A 20196-nucleotide genomic window follows, 5' to 3' on the forward strand; every position below is an offset into this window, starting at 1 on the left:
GAGGGGTGGAGGCTGTCTGTCCTGCCACCTTATTGGGGGAAAGTCAGTGCGTAGCGAGGAGATGCAGACATTTCAGAAAACTGAGCCTAGAGGACAGTGGTGATAGGGACAGGCACATGACTGGACTTTGCTATGAACTACGTTTCTCAGGATGGCCGGGCAGGAAGCCAAACATTCATTCCACCTCGCCCCAACACAAAAGGACGTATTGTTATATGGTGGTTCTTGCTCTTCTATTTATTTCAAGATCATTATCACGGCTAACAATTTTCCCCCTGAGTAATTGCAGCGTGAATGGCATGGTAATGAATTTATGTGGATTTGACCTAGATTGCCGTGTTTAAATCATGTTGGAAGATAATTCAGACAAAGCCAGTGTCCCATGGCCCAATTCCCACCTCCCCTACTTTGTTTTCCCTTTCTCTTTTGAGATTTCTTTTCCCCTTGGATTCTTTGATCAGTAGAAATACTACTAACAAGGGATATTAGCTGTTTATATTGGTTACGGAAAGAATTATTAGTGAATAAGTGAGCAGGGAGAGGAGCAGGACAGTCTCTGTCCCTTTTCTGTCTTTCTTGGTTTTATTGTGCTGCAAATAAAAGCTCATGTATTTTAAGCACATAGCCTAGTGGGTTGTGAAATTCTGTGCTAATACCTTGACCCATAAATTCTTGTTGTAGATGTTTTAGACCACATATTGGCTTAAAATTTGTTGGATGGTAGAGATAAAATTAATGATAAAGATTTGGACCCTAAACCCATGTGCTAACTCAAAAGGCTTGCTCTTCCCACTTTTCTTTTTTACTTATATCTGAGATGAGCAGCTTCTTCGATGTGTCTCTCTTTGGCTAACCCCCAGCACCCCTGTTTCTACTGTTCAACCTCCTGACAGTGTGAACTTCTCAGGGATTCCACTTCCCAAGGATGTTTTCAAATCTGTCCTCTTCCATTTCACAGGCTGCTAAGATCCGAAGTCCTTAGGAGATCATGGTTTGGAAACGTAACTCCCAGATTCAGGTGCTGATGATATTTGGGGGGTGGTACTTTGAACTTACATGGTAGGGGTCTCTATTACAGGAACAATGGCTTAACGAGGACGCAAGACTTGAACACGCAGCCCCTGAGTTTCTCTCACGGAGTCCCCTCATTCATGTGATAATATGCTAGAATCACCTCACCAGATGGTGGTGACTTGCCCATCACCAGCCCGAGAGAAAGAAATGTATTTTCTTTGTGTTTTACCAGGTGTGTGGTATTCTGAAACAGTGGCAGGCGATGCATCAAGACACACCTGCGATAGCCATGTACCTCTCTCCTCAGCCCCCCGACAAGCACTGGCTTTAGGTGGACTTAACTCTCAGGGCCTTTATAATTTTCAGATCTAATACCAGAAAACTTTCTCTAAACATGTAGCCAGTTCACACAGCTAAAAATAGAAGTCATAGATCGTTTATCTTTGTCAGACACATTCAATGTTCTCAGTAACACGCAGCTTGTCCTGGGAAGCTCCAAGCAGGGCACACAGGGATGGCAGCTGTCTTTGCCACTGGCACACTTCAGGATATACACATTAAGATGGTTAAGGACTATGGGGTGGGGGTAATATTGAGAGAGTTGAAGGAATTTAAGAAAATTGCTCTCCAGGTCTTCAGATACGCGCTTCCTCCTCAAACAGGTCTGCCCGAGAGAGGCCTGAGGTCCCTCATTTTCTGTGTAGTTCTGCTCTCAACCTCTTGTAGGGTCAACCTCATTCTACCTCATGAAATGCGTAAAGGCTGACTCTTGGATAAACCGGCAATCCGAGAAGCTTCTGGGGGAAGAAGTCAGCAAGAGAAGAAACCAAATGAGCCCTGTTTGGTCTAGTCTCTCCAACATCCGGGTACTTCAGACGCCAGTACACACCCCTGCTACACTGTGCTCCCGGCCCCGCAGTCCTTGTAACTGCCAGACCTAAATCCTCTCCCTCCAGCTTTCACTGTAATTCTTAACACTTTATCAGTCTGTTTTCAGAGGGAGAAGTTGAGTGAGGATGTTGCGACACGGCTGCACGCTAACACCGTGTTTAAAAATCAAACTTTTTGAACAGTTTAAGTGTGTGATTATGTTGTGCTTTGGTTTGGTGTGTGTCTTAGTCTGTGTTCTGTTGCTGTGAAGAGATACCAGGACTGTGGCAACTCTTATAAAAAAAGAAAAGAAGAGAAGAAGATAATATAAAAGAAAAGAAAGGCATTTAATTGGGGTTGGCTTACAGTTTCAGAGGTTTAGTCCATCATTGACATTGTGCGAAGCATCCTGGCTGAAGCATCTTGGTGCTGGAGAGGTAGCTGAGATCAGCAGGCAGCTGGAGGAAAAAGACCCTGAGTTTGGAATGGGCTTTTTGAAACCTCCAAGCCCACCCCGAGTGGCACACTTCCTCCAACAAGGCCGCACCTCCTAATCCTTTCAAATAGAGCTATTCTCTGGTGTACTGGAATCAATGAGTCTATGGAGGCCATTCTCATTCAACTCTACAGCACGGAATGCTGGCATTGTCCTTTGAGCCACCCTGAAAACACAAGTTAAGTGAATGCATATCTTCAAAATTATGAAGTACATTATTCTTGAAGTGTATGGTATACACATATGGAATGCATATCTTTCAATTATAATTATGATTTAAAAAGTTGTAGGTGCCAAATTAAAAATACACGAGGTGATAGGTAAGTCATTATCTGAGTAGTCAAATTTGAAGACCATTGGCATATGCCATTTTTCTTCTTTTCATGTTTGTCCTTTTGTTTTCATGATTATTATATTAATATTTTACCGCTTTTTGTTAATTTTAGTAATAATTTTTGGTATTTCTAGTTATTGTGAAACTTACAGAGTTTTAAATTTATGAGGACATGGGCACTCGTGTACTGCAGTGCACATATGGAGGTCAGAGGGCAACTTCAGGACTCTGTCCTCTCCTTCCATCATGGCCTCTGGAAAGTGAACTCAGGGTGTCAAGCTTGTGTGGTAGGTATTGCTTACCTGCTCATTCATCTCACTGGCCCAGAAAAACTTTGAAATCTGATTTTTATTTAGAAACTACGGGAAGAAATCAGAAAGGCAATCTAGTCACCAAGTTCAAGAGAGGTATGATTGGAAATGAATTTTGCCTCATACCAACCTCAGCTAAATGCTGTGTCAAGTATCCATTTTAGTATTGCCAGTAAAAACGCAAACCTGAGCTTAACATTCAATGAACATGTGCTGTATTTCTACAATAGAATATCACACACACACACACACACACACACACACACACACACACACACATACACATACACAGTAGCAATGAAAAGGAATGTGTTCTCGTTACACACTGTGGATGATTTTCATAGACACAGTGTTGGACAAGGTGACACATTTAAGTAAATACCTTGTCACTTCATGTCCATGACATTTTAACTACTGGTAGAAATCTGTGTGATGAAAGCAAAGACAAGCATTATCTTCGAGGAATCATGGATAAGAGGTGATAAAAAGGTTTTTTTTTTTTTTGTTTTGTTTTGTTTTTGTTTTTTTTTGGAGTTCTCTTGTGGTTCCTCAGCTGGACATGGGTGGTGGCTACACAGTTTTGTTTCGTATGTGAAACTCACCTGATAAAATACACATGGATTTTCCTGAAAGTTAATTCTATTTCAATAAAAACCACGCTCAAAAAGAAAAGAGTACTTTTTGTGACCAAAGAAATTTTCTATAAAAATTTCTAAAGAATTTTTGTTTATGTGTATTTGCTTGTATCTTTGTGTGTGTGTGCGCCACATGTATGAACCAGAAGACTGCATCAGAACTCCCAGAGTTCAGGATACAGGAAGTTGTGGGACATCTAATATAAATATTATGAACCAAATTTGCATCCACTAGCAGAACGATAAATGCTCTCAACCATCAACCCATTTCTCCAGCCACCAAAGCATTACCTTTACTTACTTACTTACTTACTTAATTAATTATATCGAGAATTGTGCCAGGGCTTCCTGCATGCCTGGAGAGTTTTTCCTGCTTCTGCAGGAGGTCATATTCAGGAAAAATAGTCAGAATATATAGCCTAAGCCTAAGCCAACAACATGTTTTTTTTTGGGACACTAGGAGTACTGAGGAGACAAATGACCAGTTTGAATACATTGTCTTAGCCTCTAGCACAGGCTGCTTCAGGTTAATGGGATTTTTTTTCTTGGCAAGGTTCCAACTGGTCAAGGATTGACGCTTATGTGCTGACCTTCTGCCTGATGCAATCTCTGTTGGGCATGTGCCATTGTGTGTAGGGTTTTTATGTAACACGCTTTCATCTGATCTGGGTTGCTTGCACTGTCTTTCGTGTTTCTGGTGGGATAGAACCAGAGCTGGAGATAATGCCAACCCCCATGGGAAGATTTTCTTCTTCATCTAGGAGGCTGGCATCTCATTGCGATTTTGAATATTGGCTTTTATGGAGTCCACGTTCCCAGAGTGCTGAGTTCCAGAGCCAAACCTAAGCACAGTGGACGGAACGTTAGGCAGAGGGACACAGGACTGCTCGCTGACGCAAACATTGTTCTTCCCCCAAGGTCGCTGGAGAGCAGATCTCTACTCGTGGCACCCTAGTCCTTCAGCCTTCTTCACTGGTTCCTGGGGAGCTCTTCAGAGGTAGGGACCTACAACACCAAGATAACAGTCTTGATTTTAGATCCAATTACTTAAAACATTGACAGCAGATTTATGTTTTTAAGGTAGGTTCATTCAGAGAGTTTTCACATGACAAACCTTGGCTTTGGCATTTATCATTTCAATCACTGTCCGGAGATGGCAGTGGTAGTAAACTTGAGGACATGTTCTTGCTATGTGAGGAGGTCCATACTCTCCTTTGTGAGAAAGCACACCTGTTCCACCTACCCCCTAACTTGGAGGAGCAACCAGTGGAGTTGATTTCTGCCCTGTGTTGTGAAGTCTTCGTTTGCTTTACATGTGTGGCTTTTCTGAATGAGTCTGGAGCCCACCCAACCTGGCCTCTGAAACATTTGTTCTCTTGAGCAGAACAGTCCCAGGAATGGAAGACGTCTCAGTTAGTTCTCTGTGACAAAATACATGAGATATTCAGTTTAACAGAGGAAAATTGAGGAACAGAGGAAAAGTTTCAGAACTCGTAGCTTATAGTTGGTTGGCACTTGTACTGGCTGGTTTTGTGTCAACTTGACACAAGCTAGAGTCATCAGAGAGGTAGGAACCTCAGCAGAGGAAAGGCCTCTGTTAGATCCAGCTGTAAGGCATTTTCTCAATGTAAGGCATGTTTTCAGAGGCAATGGGCAGCATTAAGAATACCATCCTTGTATGTCTGTTGATGTCTGTTAAGGTCGGGTCAGCAATGTCTGTACAGACAGTAGAACATCAGGTCGCCAAGTTCACCAGCCAAGTATGTGACATGTTAGGGCTGGGAAGGCCTTTGCAAATCTGCCAAGTCTGGATGTTCCCATTTGTGGTTTGGTAGAAGTGACTTGTGCTACAGGACTGTCACCACCATTGAACCAGATCACTTCTAGTTTGTTCTATATATGCTTTCTATTTCAGAGAGAGAATAGCAAGAGTCATGATTTGCCCCCAGAGCAACCTGATCAGGAAGGAGATTGGGTCCTCCTATATTCGATGTGCTGGTCTACCCATTCCTGTCAGTTTGATGTTGAATAAATGCTTATTGGATCTCTTTGAGCTCAGTTTGCTCACCAATGCAGCCTACTCTAGTTATTGCTAGGGATAAACTATGATAATGAAAATATAACCACATAACACTTACTATTTAACATGTACCAGGCACTTACCTGAGTTCTTTTTATGTATTAATTCATGAGTTTCATTACAGACGAGCATCCTGGAACACTATTATTACTTGCCCAGCGTGATATTTAGAAATCACTGGTATTGGTTGCTTTTCAAGTGAAAGGTTATGATGCTCCTGCCTCTGCCTCTTTTAAGTATCAAGAGCTATAATTTATTTGGCATTTACAATTTATCCGATGCAAATTAGCTTGTTGTAAAGTCCTTTCCTACAGCGATTCAATTGTGATACATTATAATTCCCACTTTACAGGTAAAAACCCAGAGGCTCAGTAGCTTTGATGAAGATCACCAAATTCCTAAGGTGAGAGTTTGGTTCTATCATTTAAATTTCCCTGAAGAAAATCTGGCCTTATATGTGACATTAAGGACAGGGCTGGCTCTGAGGTTGCACAGATCCCCCTGCTCAGAAAAGCCCAGGTTAATGCTCTGCCTTCACCGTCTTTACGTTCCTCACAGCTTGTCCTTTTACTGGTCAGTGGATTCTTCAAGGCGATGGAACTGACCTAGGAGAGCAGATGCGTTCCAGGGGTTAACACACACCTGAGTGGTGGTCCTTTCGAATCCTCCCAGGAGGGCTTGGCTTATGGGTGCAGTGGGCAATCACACACAGCAGCAGACTCTTGGGAAAGACTGGAGTGCCACTGTGCCCCCAGGTCACTTCTGCTCTTATCATTTCAGACTGGAGTGATCATAGTGTCAACATTGGCATAAGTCATGCTGGCAGTGGCTTCTCTCATAGGAGAGAGAGTGTGGTACATTGGAGTGGCACCAAGATCCGTGTGGCAAGATTGCTGGTTATATCCAGAGGCTGTGCCTGGAGCAATCACCCTAATATTAACTAATATTAACTTTCATCTGAGGCAGAAAAGGAACTGTCAGCTCTTGGGCAGCAAGCCTTTGAAATAAATCATTACAAAGCAAAAGTTTATGTCCAGAGCTTTTAATAAGGTATGCCAAAATGTTATCAGGCTAATTCAAAGACTCATAATTACCAGTTCTGAAGCTGGCAACTTCTTTGCAAAGCAAACACCCAGAGGTTTAGAAATAGAAACTGAATGTGAAGATCTTTGCATTGGCCACATAAACACTATTTAATTCGAGGCTTGATGTAAACTAATGCAGAGTGAGGAAGATGCTTTTGTAATCAGTTCTTCCCTTACAATTGACGGTATTATAAGATCTTCACCAACCCTCTATCTGACAGAGGGCTAATATTCAGTATATATAAAGAACTAAAGAAGTTGAAAAGCAACAAATCAAGTAATTAAAAATTAAAAAATGGGGAACAGAGCTATTCTCAATAGAGGAATTTCAAATGGCAGAGAAACACTTAAAGAAATGCTCAACGTCATTAGCCATCAGAGAAATGCAAATCAAAATGACCCTGAGATTTCACCTTATACCCATCAGAATGGCCAAGATCAAAACCTCAAGTGACAATACATGCTGGAGAGGTTGTGGAGAAAGGAGAACCCTCCTCCTCTGCTGGTGGGAATGTAAACTGGTACAACCACCCTAGAAACCAATCTGGTACCTTCTCAGACAACAAGGAATAGTGCTTCCTCAAGATCCAGCTATACCACTCCTAGACATATATCCAAAAGAGGCTCAAGTACACAATAAGGACATTTGTTCAACCATGTTTGTAGCAGCTTTATTTGTAATAGCCAGAAGCTGGAAACAACCCAGATGGCCCTCAACTGAAGAATGGATGCAGAAATTGTGGTATATCTACACAATGGAATATTACTCAGCAATGAAAGATAAGGAAATCATGAAATTTGCAGGTAAACGGTGGGATCTGGAAAGGATCATCCTGAGTGAGCTGTCCCAGAAGCAGAAAGACACACACGGTATGTACTCACTCATATAGACATATAATATAGGATAAACCTACTAAAATCTGTACATCTAAAGAAACTAATCAAGAGGGAGGACTCTGGCTAAAATGCTCAATCCCCACTCCAAAAGGCAAAGAGGATGAACACCAGAAGAAAAAACAGGAAACAAGTTAGGAGCCTCCCACAGAGGTCCTCTGAAATGCTCTGCCCTGCAGACTATCAAAGCAGATGTTGAGACTTATGGCCAAACTTTGGGCAGAATGCAAGGAATCTTATGAAAGAAGTGGGAAATAATAGTTAGATCTGGAGAGGACAGGAAGTCCACAAGGAGAGCAACAGAACCAAAAAATTTGAGCACAGGGGTCTTTCCTGAGACTCATACTCCAACCAAGTACCATGCATGGAGATAATCTAGAACCCCTGCACAGATGTAGCCCATGGTAGTTCAGTGTCCAAGTGGGTCCCATAGTAATGGGAACAGGGACTGCCTCTGACATGAACTGATTGGCCTGCTCTTTGATCACCTTCCCCTGAGGGGGGAGCAGCCTTATCAGGCCACAGAGGAAGACAATGCAGCCACTCCTGATGAGACCTAACAGACTAGGATCAGAAGGAAGAAAAAGAAACCCTCCCCTACCAGTGGACTTGGGGAGGGGAGTGTGTGGAGAAGAGGGAGGAAGGGAGGGGTTGGGAGGGGAGGAGGGAGGGAACTAGAGGGGGAATACAATGTAAATAAAGTATAATTAAAAAAAGAACAAAATTGTCATATAATACCTGTATCCAATTTATTCTTTGTTAACTGATTCAAGATTTGAATAGTTCTTAATATTAGCTTTGACATCTGAAAAAATTTAGATAAATGGTATATTCTTGAATCCCCACACCTAATAAAGTACTTGATTCATAGTAAAAAAAAAAAATGCAAGAACAGGAATTTAAGTAAAAGCATCACCAAGTCACTTTCAGTTATTAATCCAACATTCAGCAGTCACAGGAAGACTCAGAGAAAACTCTCATGTCAGGGAACTTATGCTCATTATAATAAATGCACACCACGCTGCTAAATGTGCATAGAGCTAACCTTTTAGAAAAGTTGTTCCCAATATGTACTCACAATGAATGATTGAAACTAAAAAATTGGTTAGGACTATATATTAATATTGTCACAGCCTGGGATACACTCTTGACCATCATGCCAACGGAAATTTTCTTTTCAAAGCTGCTGAAAGAGTAGTTTATTATGTTCTTAAAAATGAACCTGCCAGGAACCTTCCACAGAAGGCATCTGAAAGACTCTACCTAGCAGTGTATCAAAGCAGATATTAAGACTCATAACCAAAACTTTCGGCAGAGTACAGGGAATCATGTGAAAGAAGGAGGAGTTAGTAAGACTCGGAGAGGACAGGAGCTCCACAAGGACCAAATATGTCAGAGCACAGGGGTCTTTCATGAGACTGTATCTCCAACCAAGGACCATGTATGGATATAACCTAGAACCCCTGCTCGGATATAGCCCATGGTAGCTCAGTTTTCAAGTGGGTTCCCTAGTAAGGGGAACAAGGACTATTTCTCACATGAACTCAATGACGAGCTCTTTGACACCCTTTCCCCCGAGGGAGGAGCAGTCTTGCTAGGACACCTAAGAGGACATTGCAGCCAATCCTGAAGAGACCTGATAACCTAGGGTCAGATGGAATGGGACGAGGTCCTCCCCTATCAGTGGACTTGGAAAGGGGCAGGGAGGAGATGAGGGAGAGAGGGTGGGGTTGGGAGAGAATGGGGGAGGGGGCTACGGCTAGGATACAAAGTAAATAACCTGTGATTAATATAAAAAATAAAAATAAAAAATTTCCTGAATATATATTTAAAAAAATGAATCTGCAAAGAATGTGAGATGGAAAATTCTTAACATCATTCAAGTTTTTTTTTCATTTGTAAAATCATGGTATTATGTAAGATTATGAAACCAAAACTTTTACATTTTTCTTACTACCTGTATCTGGAACTCATGTATTAGAGTGATCATAAGTATGTAGGAGTCTGCACCGAGTTCAGACACATTTTCTCCTCAGCTTTGGGATGGGTCATGTGTGATGTCTGCCTTACATCCCATAGACTCAGTAGTTTCATGGGCATAGCCTTCGGATTCCGAGTAGGCAGAGCCCTCTAGCCCCAGGAAGCCCGGAGTGTGGTGTCATTCCGTACTAGGAGCATATTGTCCATTTGTCGCTCCTGTCAGTTGTGCACTACCAGCCAGGGATCTTTATAAGCAGTGTTTCTTAGACACAGATGTGATACACAATGCTTACTGCGTCATCAGTGGGACAGAATCAGGGAGTTGAAGCAATTCTCAGGTAGAAAATATGTCAATACAAACAAGAAGCAGGAGACAGACTGTGAAGCTTTCAAATACTGTAAACCTACAATATTGACCCACAGTATTGACCAGGAAAAGGGCAAAACCAAACCAAAGTCTCTGTGTGTTTAGCGGCATCCAGAAAGCTCTTGTCCTATGTTTAGTGTCTGTTTTCCTCATCTCTCTGTTTGTAGTGCTGTAGATACAGGTACTTGGTAAATATGTGCTGAGCTAGTGGATAAATAGACACTTTCTAGAGCCCACACTGAAAGCCAAACAGGTCCAGTTTTTACACACAAAACTGTCAAACATATTATTGCCCTACTGATGCTCTTTTTTTTTTTTTTTTTGACTGCTGTGTTGTATTAGGCCAACCTTTCCCTTCCTTTTCTGCCTCAAGGTAAACACTGCCTTAGTTGTATGAATGTATAAGAACCACGTCTCCAGTAACAGAATAAGTCATAGTAGTGCGCTCTGCCATTAACAGAAGGCATACTGTAATGTAGTAGAAACGTAGATTTCTGCTGTCACTCCCACTTGTCCTTGGATGTAAAGAGAGCTTAATGGGACTATTGTGTGGTCACTGCACTTAAAGTAGCATCTTGAGCCTAGAGATCACCAGAAACACCATTGTTATGACTGCTTGTGAAATGGCCAGATGTGAAGTGTACATTCCCACGGTATAGGTGCTTGAAAAAAATAACTTGATTTAAGATATATTAAAGCAGCGTATTCCGATGTTATTACAAAAGTATATTTTATTTATAAGACAGCAGAGTATATAAGGTCTACAGCATTTACTTTTCCTAAAAAGTAAAAGAGTGAAGAATTCTTTAACACATTGAGACGCAAACAAAACTGATAAGTTACAGATTTCTTTAATCCAATAAGCATGTTCAGTTTTGGTCGCAATAACAATCTTCATGCGATCACCTAAATCCAGTAGGGATTAATAGGCAATACAAGTCCACCTTCAGTTTTTGAAGTAAACATTTTTAACTATAAAATTAATGTGTATGTTATATCAGATATTGAAAATTTATCAGTTCGTAACATTGATTTTACAAGTTCATTACTTATAATTACACCTTTCCTGGAAGTATCTTACATTCTATTTTAAAATGAGATTAGGGCTAATTTGCATTAACCTTCTATAAATACAATATGATCAGAGTTCACTGAAAAGATTGCAACATTTTTATGTACCAAACTAAAGAATTATATGGGAATCTAGATAGATAGAATAAATGCTTAGAAGAATATCAGTGTGGCTGGGAAAGGTGATAAGTATCTACCAACCCGGCCCTCAAAGGCTGAGGTTTATGAAAGGAGGATTATGAAAGGCCAGCCTAGACAGTATATTGAGATCTTGAATGAGGAAAAAAAGAAAAGAAAGAAAGAAAACTGAGGAGAGAGAAGAGACAGAGAAAGAGCTATGTGCAAACTGTCTCCTGGGAAGGGAAGCTATATACTTTCCAAAGCCTGGGCGGTTCCAGGTAGAATGACATGCTACAACTACTAGGGGCATTCCCAACAGCATCTATCTCATCTCTCTATGTGATTATCATGGTCAAGGCCTGAGCTACTGCTCTTTCCTTTCTGCTTCAGGCTGCAGTTCCTTTGCTTTTGCTCTCCCTGTGAATGAAGTCATACAGCTGTCCACGCCAAGGTACTCACCAAGGGCAATCATCATTTTTGGAGATATTATCCTAGAGAAAAGGAGAGAAAAGTTATGATCTTTAAAGACTCTTAAAGTCACCAAAGGGACTACTTTGCAGGTAGCGCAAATAACACAAAGTCTGAAAGAACAAGACTTATGTTGTGCCCCTGTCACTTGATGGGAGGGATAAATGGAAAGATACCACCGTATCATACACAGTTCAGGGACATCAACATCATGGATAATGATGGACACTGTCAACCCTTCCTACATCCTAGAATCATTCTCCAAACTTGGAAAAAACATCCCAGTTTCTGCACATGCTGTCTACTCACTGGTTCTTTGGAGAGACCAGATGGCTTATTATTTACTTAGGACATACTTATTTACTAGACAACAATAGCAATTATTAGAATAAAATCATACCAATTGTAAATATTATGTGTGGCACAGTAGTTTTAAGTGTGAGGATGGTTCTAATGAGCATCTGAGACTGAGAGGCATTGCTTAGATCAACGATAATGCTGGACTTCAGATCACTTCTGCTTGGATCAGCCCAGTTTAAATGAGCAAATATTTTTGCATGTTTATTCTTTATCAAGTCCTGTCCTGGGTGCAAGCATAGACCAGGAAAGAATTTAGAAATTATATTCTTAGAGGGAACACAAGCTGGTAGGTGTCCAGTGTGTTAAGTACTAGAAGGCAGTGACAAGTGTGATGGATTATACAGTGAGGAACATTGGCTTTCACTTAGTTTAGCTGAGGAAGGACAGGGAATGTAACAAGTAGGTATAAATAGTAAAGCATGTACTAAATAGGGAAATAATGCCACTTACAGAGGTCTTAAATCAAATGGACCTAATAGATGTCTACAGAACTTTTCACCCAAACTCAAAAGAGCATACCTTCTTTTCAGCACCTCACGGAACCTTCTCAAAAATTGAGCATTTAGTTGGGCACAAAGCAAACCTCAACAGATACAAGAAGATTGAAATAATCCTTTGTATCTTATCAGACCACCATGGCCTAAAACCAGACCTCAACAACAACAGATATAACAAAAAGCCTACATACACATGGGAACTAAACAACTCTCAATGACAGCTTGATCAGAGAAGAAATGAAAAAAGAAATTTGAAACTTCCTAAAATTCAATGAAAATGAAGGCACAACTTACCCAAACTTATGGGACATAACAAAAGCAGTGCTAAGAGGAAAGTTCATAATGCCTCCAGAAAGAAGTTTGAGACATCTCATACAAGCAACTTAACAGCACACGAAAAAGCCCTAGAAAAAAAGAAGCAGACACACCCAAGAAAAGTAGACAATTGGAAATAATCAAACTGAAATCAATTAAAAACAAAGAAAACAATTCAAAGAATCAATGAGACCAAGAGCTGGTTCTTTGAGAAAATAAACAAAATAGACAAACCCTTAGCCAAACTAACTAAAAGGCAGAGAGAAACTATGCAAATCAGAAAAATCAGAAATGGAAAGGGGGACATAACCATAGAGACTGAGGAAATCCAAACAATCATTAGGTCTTACTACAGAAGCCTATATGCCACAAAATTTGAAAATCAAAATGATATGGACAAATTTCTTGATAGATTCCATTTACCAAAATTAAATTAAGAGAGGTAAATAGACTAAATAGTCCTTTATTCTTCCAAGGAAATAGAGGCAGTCATTAAAAGTCTTCCTTCCAAACAAAACCAAAAACAACCCCCCAAAACAACAACAACAATAAAACAAACCAAACCAAACAACAACAACAACAAAACAACCTAGGGCCAAATGGTTTCAGCTCAGAATTCTACTAGACCTTCAAAAAAGAGCTAACTCCAATTCTCTTCAAACTATTTCACAAAATAGAAACAGAAGAAACATTACCAAACTCATTCTATGAAGCCACAGTTGCCTTGATACATAAACCACACAAAGACCCAATCAAAAAAGAGAACTTCATAAGATCTCTCTTATGAACAGTGATGAAAAAATACCAATAAAGTACTTGTAAACCAAATCCAGAAAAACATAAAAGGCATCAGCCATCATGACCAAGTAGGCTTCATCCCAGGCATTCAGAGGTGGTTCAATAAATGGAAATCCATCAATTTAATCCACCATATAAACAAACTGAAGGTGAAAAACCACATGATCATCTCCTTAAATGCTGAAAAAGCATTTGACAAAATCCAACACCCATTCATGTTTAAAGTTTTGGAGAGATCAGGGATACAAGGCACATACCTAAACATAATAAAGATAATGTAAAGCAAGCCTATAGCCAACTTCAAACTAAACGGAGAGAAACTTAAATCAATTCCACTGAAATCAAGGACAAGGCAAGGCTGCCCACTCTCTCCATACCTCTTCAACATAGTACTTGAAATCCTAGTTAGAACAATAAGACTCCTAAAGGAGATCAAGGGGAATCGAAAAGGAAGAGGTCAAAGTATCACTATTTGCAGATGATATCATAGTATACATGAGTCGCCCCAAAAATTCAACCAGAGAACTCCTTCAGCTGATAAACACCTTCAGCAAAGTGGCTGGATATAAAATTAACTCAAAAAAAGCAATAGTGCTCCTGTATATGAAAGACAAAAGGGCTGAGAGAGAAATTAGGGAAACTACACCCTTCACAATAGCCACAAAGGACATAAAGTACCTTGGGGTGATTTTAACCAAGCAAATGAAAGACCTGTTTGAAAAAAGTTTCAAGTCTCTGAAGAAAGAAATTGAAGAAGATATTAGAAGATGGAAAGATCTCCCATGCTCATGGATCAGTAGGATTAACATAGTAAAAAATGGGCATCCTGAAAAATGCAATCTACAGGTTCAATGCAATTCCCATAAAAATACCAACACAGTTCTTTACAGAGCTTGAAAGAAAAACTCTCAACTTCATATGGAAAAACAAACTAAAAAAACAACCCGGAATTGCCAAAATAATTCTGTACAAACAACAACCGATCGTCTGGAGTTATCTCCATCCCTGATTTCAAGCTGTACTACAGAGCAATAATAATAAAAACCACATGGTACTGGCATAGAAACAGAATGGTGGATCAATGGAATCGAATAGAAGACCTAGAAATAAACCCACACACCTATGAATCCTTGATGTTTTAAGAAGCCAAAACCATACAATGGAAAAAAGATAGCATCTTCAACAAATGGTGCTGGTCTATATGGTTGTTTGCATGTAGAAAAATATAAATAGATCTGAATTTATCACCGTGCACAAAACTAAAGTCCAAGTGGATCAAAGACTTCAACATAAAACCAGACACACTAAACCTGTTAGAAGAAAAAGTTGGGAAGGGCCTAGAACTCATTGGCACAGGAGAAAACTTCCTGAACAGAACCAACACCACAGGTTCTAAGAGCAACAAGCAGTAAATGGGACCTCATGAAACTGAAAAGCTTCTGTAAAGCAAAGGACATTGTTATCAGAACAATACAAAAGCCTACAGACTGGGAAAGGATCTTCACCAACCCTACATCTGACAGAGGGCTAATACCCAGAATATATAAAGAAATAAAGAAGTTAAAAAGCAACAAACCAAGTAATCCAATTAAAAAATGAGGTCCAGAGTTGAACAGAGAACTCTCAATAGAGGAATATTGAATGACAGAGAAACACTTAAAGAAATGTTCAACATCCTTACTCATCTGGGGAGGGGGTGGATGCTAATCAAAACAACCCTGAGATTTCACCTTACACCCATTAGAATGGCTAAGATAAAAAACTCAAGTGCCAATACATGCTGGAGAGAATGTGGAGAAAGGGGAATCCTCCTGTGTTGCTGGTGGGAATGTAAATTTGTACAACCACTTTGGAAATCAATCTGGTGCTTTCTCAGACAATTAGCAACAGTGCTACCTCAAGATCCAGCTATACCAGTCGTAGGCATATATCCAAAATATGCTCAATTACACAACAAGGTCATTTGCTCAGCCATGTTCCTAGCAGCTTTATTTGTAATAGCCAAATGTTCCTTAACTGAGGAATAGATACAGAAACTCTGGTATATTTACACAATGGAATACTACTCAGCAATTAAAAACAAGGAAATCATGAAAATTGCAGGCAAATGGTGGGAGCTAGAAAAGATCATCCTGAGTGAGGTATTCCAGAAGCAGAAAGACACACATGGTATATACTCATTTATAAGTGGATATTAGACATATAATATAGGATAAACATACTAAAAATCTGTACACCTAAAGAAGCTAAGCAAGAGGGAGGACCCTGGGTAAGATGATCAATTGTCATTCTTAAAGGCAAACGGGATAGACATCTGAAGAGGTAGAAAACAGGGAACAGGACAGGAGCCTACCACAGAGGGCCCCTGAAAAACTCTACCCAGCATGGTATCAAAGCAGATGTTGAGACTCATAGACAAACTTTGTACAGAGTTCAGGGAATCTTATGAAAGAAGGGGGAGATAGAAATACCTGGAGAGGTAGGAGTTCTACAAGGAGAGCAACAGAACCAAAAAACCTGGCCACAGGGGTCTTTTCTTAGACTGATATTCCAACCAAGGACCATGCATGGAGGTAACCTAGAACCCCTGCACAGATGTAGCCCATGGCAGCTTACTGTCCAAGTGGTTTCCCTAGTAATGGGAACAGGGACTGTCTCTGACATGAACTCAGTGGCTGGCTCTTTGATCACCTCCCCCTGATGGGGAACACCCTTGCCAGGCCACAGAAGAAGACAGTGAAACAAATCTTGATGAGACCTGATAGACTAGGGTCAGAGGGAGGGGGAGGAAGACCTCCCTTATCAGTGGATTTGGAAGGAGGCTTGGGATGTGAAGAGGGAGAGAAGATGGGGTTGGGAGGGGACGTCGGAGGGGGCTACAGCTGGGATGCAAAGTGAATAAACTGTAATTAATAGAAAAAAAAAGAATGTACTACATTTCTCAGTAACACAATCCTCATGCTCCAGAGTCCAGGGCTTTCAAGGCACAAACATGATGCCATGAGAGGAAAAGTCCACATCTGGTATAAAACAAGTCATAAGAAAAGCCCTTATTCAGATGACCTTTGGATTATGTGTCGGTATGCTGGAAACACATGGATTACCTGTTCAGACTCGGATCCTATCCCCAATATGCCTCATTACATATAAATTAATACAAAACTTGAATAAACCTGAAGCCCCAAACATTTCTGATCCCAATCACTGTTCACAAGGGCAACTTGTGCATACAGCAGAGCAGGAGAAGGTCTTGATGTGAAAGCTTTAGTAGTTCCAGTAAATCTTGAAGAATTCTCAATCCTCTGTAGACTCCAGATGTGCTATGCTGGTAAGCTCCCTGAACATCCATCAGAGCCATAGGCAACACATCGAAGGCACTGCCTACATGCCAAATGTGAGCCTGTGAGAGGCTACCCACAAATACTCCAGAATGCATTGTGTTGTCCTTAAAGGACATTGCAAGAACTCTTTTACTAAGTGAAATGAAGAAATCACCAAATACCTTAGCATTTTCTCAGAAACATTCAGGATTTTTGTTCATTATTGCAAAAGTATAACTCTGCCTTATGCAAACTAAATTAAGTAAATACACAAAAACAACAATAAAAAGAGCTGAATGTGGTATTGCATACAGTAATCAGGAAGTTGAGGCCAGAGGATTAAGAACCTGGAATATGCAATATGATACTATCTCAAGAAACCCAAGTAAACGATTAAAGAAACACATACAAACAACAACCATAGCACAACGACACACACACACACACAGACACACACAGACACAGACACACACAGACACACAGACACACACACACACACCTTAAGACGTCTCCAAAGCCCCCTTCCCCCCAGAATTTGTGTGCTATTTGATTCTGTGCAGGAAAAAATACAGTGTGCTCTCAAGAGGCCTAAATAATGGCTAAATTTAATTAATACTTGAAGTAACAAAGACATGGTTCACAAAAGCCCAATAAATCTTCCTTGTGTAATATTAAAATTCTTTTGTCATCATTTTAAATAAGAGTGAAGTTACCTTCTAGATAGGAAAAACTAGCAATGATCAGATAGTTTGTTCACAGTCAACCCAAAGGCCAATTAGATCTTCATTAACTTACTGTTTGAGAATCAATGCAACATATGAAAACTTGGGTATGAGGAGGTAAACTTGTTCCTCTAAAATAGCATTGAAAACTTTTTTGGCCACGTACTCCTGCTCCAGGAGAGGTAAAAGAAGTGGGTACCTGGAATGACAATGCAGAGTTTTCGTCAGTAGAGTGGTCTTTCCTATGGTGACCAGCAGTGAGTGCTGGATTTTAGATATTGAATTACTATAGAAATAAGAGCTACCCATCGTCAAAAGAGGGGTGACCACTCAGGGTTGCCTTGTGTTTTCTCTCACAGCCAACACTGGAACCAGTGTGGATACCTTTAACTGCCTCGTGCTCTGGATACAAAGGTGCAGTTCCTAGGTTCAGTGGTTAAGGATTCAAGTTTGATCCCCAGAACCCATGGACATGCAAGGCAGGCACGGCAGACCACGTGTTAGCAGTTCAAGATGGTTATCAAGGTGGTTAATAACCCTCGCCCTATCAGTGAGCTCTGGGTTGGAGGCAGAGACCCCAGCCTCAGGGAATAAGATGGAAGTGGGGTCAGGATAACTCCTGACGTCAACCACAGGCTTCCATATACACGTGTGTACTCACCTGAAGAAACATACTATGCACATGCAACCCCCCAACAGAAGTATAAAAAGTGATGCAACTACTTTTAGATTTCTGCAGCATTCTTTCCACTCCTTCCTCACAAACATAAAGAATTACAGTCCCACAAAACTCTATGTCATTAAGAGGGGAAAATGTCAAATGTTATTTACCAAGACCATCTCTTGTGAATGAACACTGTATCACTTTAGGCAGACCGTTGTTATATCATTTTGTGGAAACGGACATTTCTAAGGCGACAGGAGGTGGTGGATTAGACTGAAAGTGAGGAGTCTGTATTTCTTTCGTATTCTATATTTTTATATTCTTTCAATAGCTTAAGCCGTACACATCCAGAAACTTTCTCAGGTGGGTTTTGGAAAGGAATCAATTATCCGTGATTGAATTTTGACAACTCTTGAAAGCCCCTGGTGCTCCAGCATAAGGGTCTCAACATACTTAGATACAAACTCTACCGACCATTTTCTTTTCATCTCTTAAGTCACTTTGGGTTATGGAGCTTTCTTTTCTTTCTATGGCTTTTTCCCCTTTCTCTCTGGCTTTTATGTGTGTAGGCATGCCAAGCTTCTAAAAACCATTGTTTGACATCGTTACTGGCTACCGTCCCTACAGTATCCTGGCAGATCATTTTTCTTGTGTGTCTGTGGCAGTCTAGCATTAAAATAAAAAAGTATTTGCTCGGGCTTGAGAGCTATCACAGTGGTTAAGAACAGTAATTGCTCTTGCAGAGGACCTGGCTTTTGTTCCTAGCACCGGCATCACAGTCCACAGGCACATGTAACTCTGGTTCCAGGGACCTGATGCTCTCTTCTGACCTCTACAGGTAGCAGGGTTACTTACACATGATGCAACACACACAAGCAAGCAAAACATTTATACACGTAGAAAAAGCTGACTATTTGAACATCAAAAAGTATTCTCTCACACTATTAACAGGTCTTACCGATATTGCTTTAAATTAACGTTAGAGATTAAAAATTAAGATATCGGGCTATTCATCTTGTCACAAGACGGAATCATTTGGAGAGAGGGAACTTGTGTTTAGAGAATACCTCCATCAGACTGGCCTGTGGATAAGCCTATGGTGAATGTTCTCGATTAATGAAAAAGTATGGAAGGGCTAACCCCGCTGTGTGAGGCGACAGTCCCGGGGTGGTGGTCCCGGGTGCTGCAAGAAGGCAGCCGGAGCAAGCCACTAATCAGCACTTCTCCATGGCCTCTGCGTCAGTTCTTGCCTTCAGGTGTGTGTCCTGACTTCTCCGATAATGCGCTGTGATACGAAAGTGTAAGAGAGGTATACCTTTCTTCCCCCAGCTGCTATGGTCACGATGTTTTACCACGGCCATAGCAACCATAACTAAGACAGGCGGAAAAGGTATACTGTGTATGCGTCACTACTCACACATGATGAAATGTTTTCAAAATTTTGGGTAATTTTTCTTTCTATAAGTCCATTGTTAGAATTTCTTTATGTAGCGTAGAGAGAAGTTCCTAGTAAGCTATAGGATTTATAATTTTTTTCCCATTCTTTCGAGTTGATTTTTTTACTTTATTGATGTCCATTGAAACATAGAAGCTTTTTTTTCCCCCAGTAAGTTTTAAACTGGCATTATTCAATGTATTGATACTTGGTTTCATGAAGATATTTTCAAATAAGTACATAATGTACTTGGAACAGACTCCTCCTCTGCATTCCTCACCCTCTTCTCCACCTTTCCCCTCAACCTTGCTTTTCTAGACAGGTTCAGTTCTACCTTTAGGTCTCTCTCTCACACATGCG

General features: G+C 40.6%; 1 protein-coding gene across 1 annotated transcript in view; it reads right to left on the minus strand.

Annotated features, from left to right (window-relative positions):
* Positions 1–11621: 11621 nt before the first annotated feature.
* Positions 11622–20196, minus strand: part of LOC129673725 (short-chain dehydrogenase/reductase family 16C member 6) — a 33140-nt gene continuing 24565 nt past the window's right edge. Inside the window, exons 5-6 of the mRNA XM_055603606.1 lie at positions 17811–17936; positions 11622–11748 (exon numbers count right to left, since the gene is read on the minus strand). Of these exons, the coding sequence (XP_055459581.1) occupies positions 11622–11748; positions 17811–17936 (253 nt within the window). The remainder of the gene's footprint in view (positions 11749–17810; positions 17937–20196) is intronic.

Source organism: Psammomys obesus, unplaced genomic scaffold, assembly GCF_907164565.1.
Source record: "Psammomys obesus unplaced genomic scaffold, mPsaObe1.curated_primary_1811, whole genome shotgun sequence".
In the NCBI taxonomy this organism is placed as follows: Eukaryota; Metazoa; Chordata; class Mammalia; order Rodentia; family Muridae; genus Psammomys; species Psammomys obesus.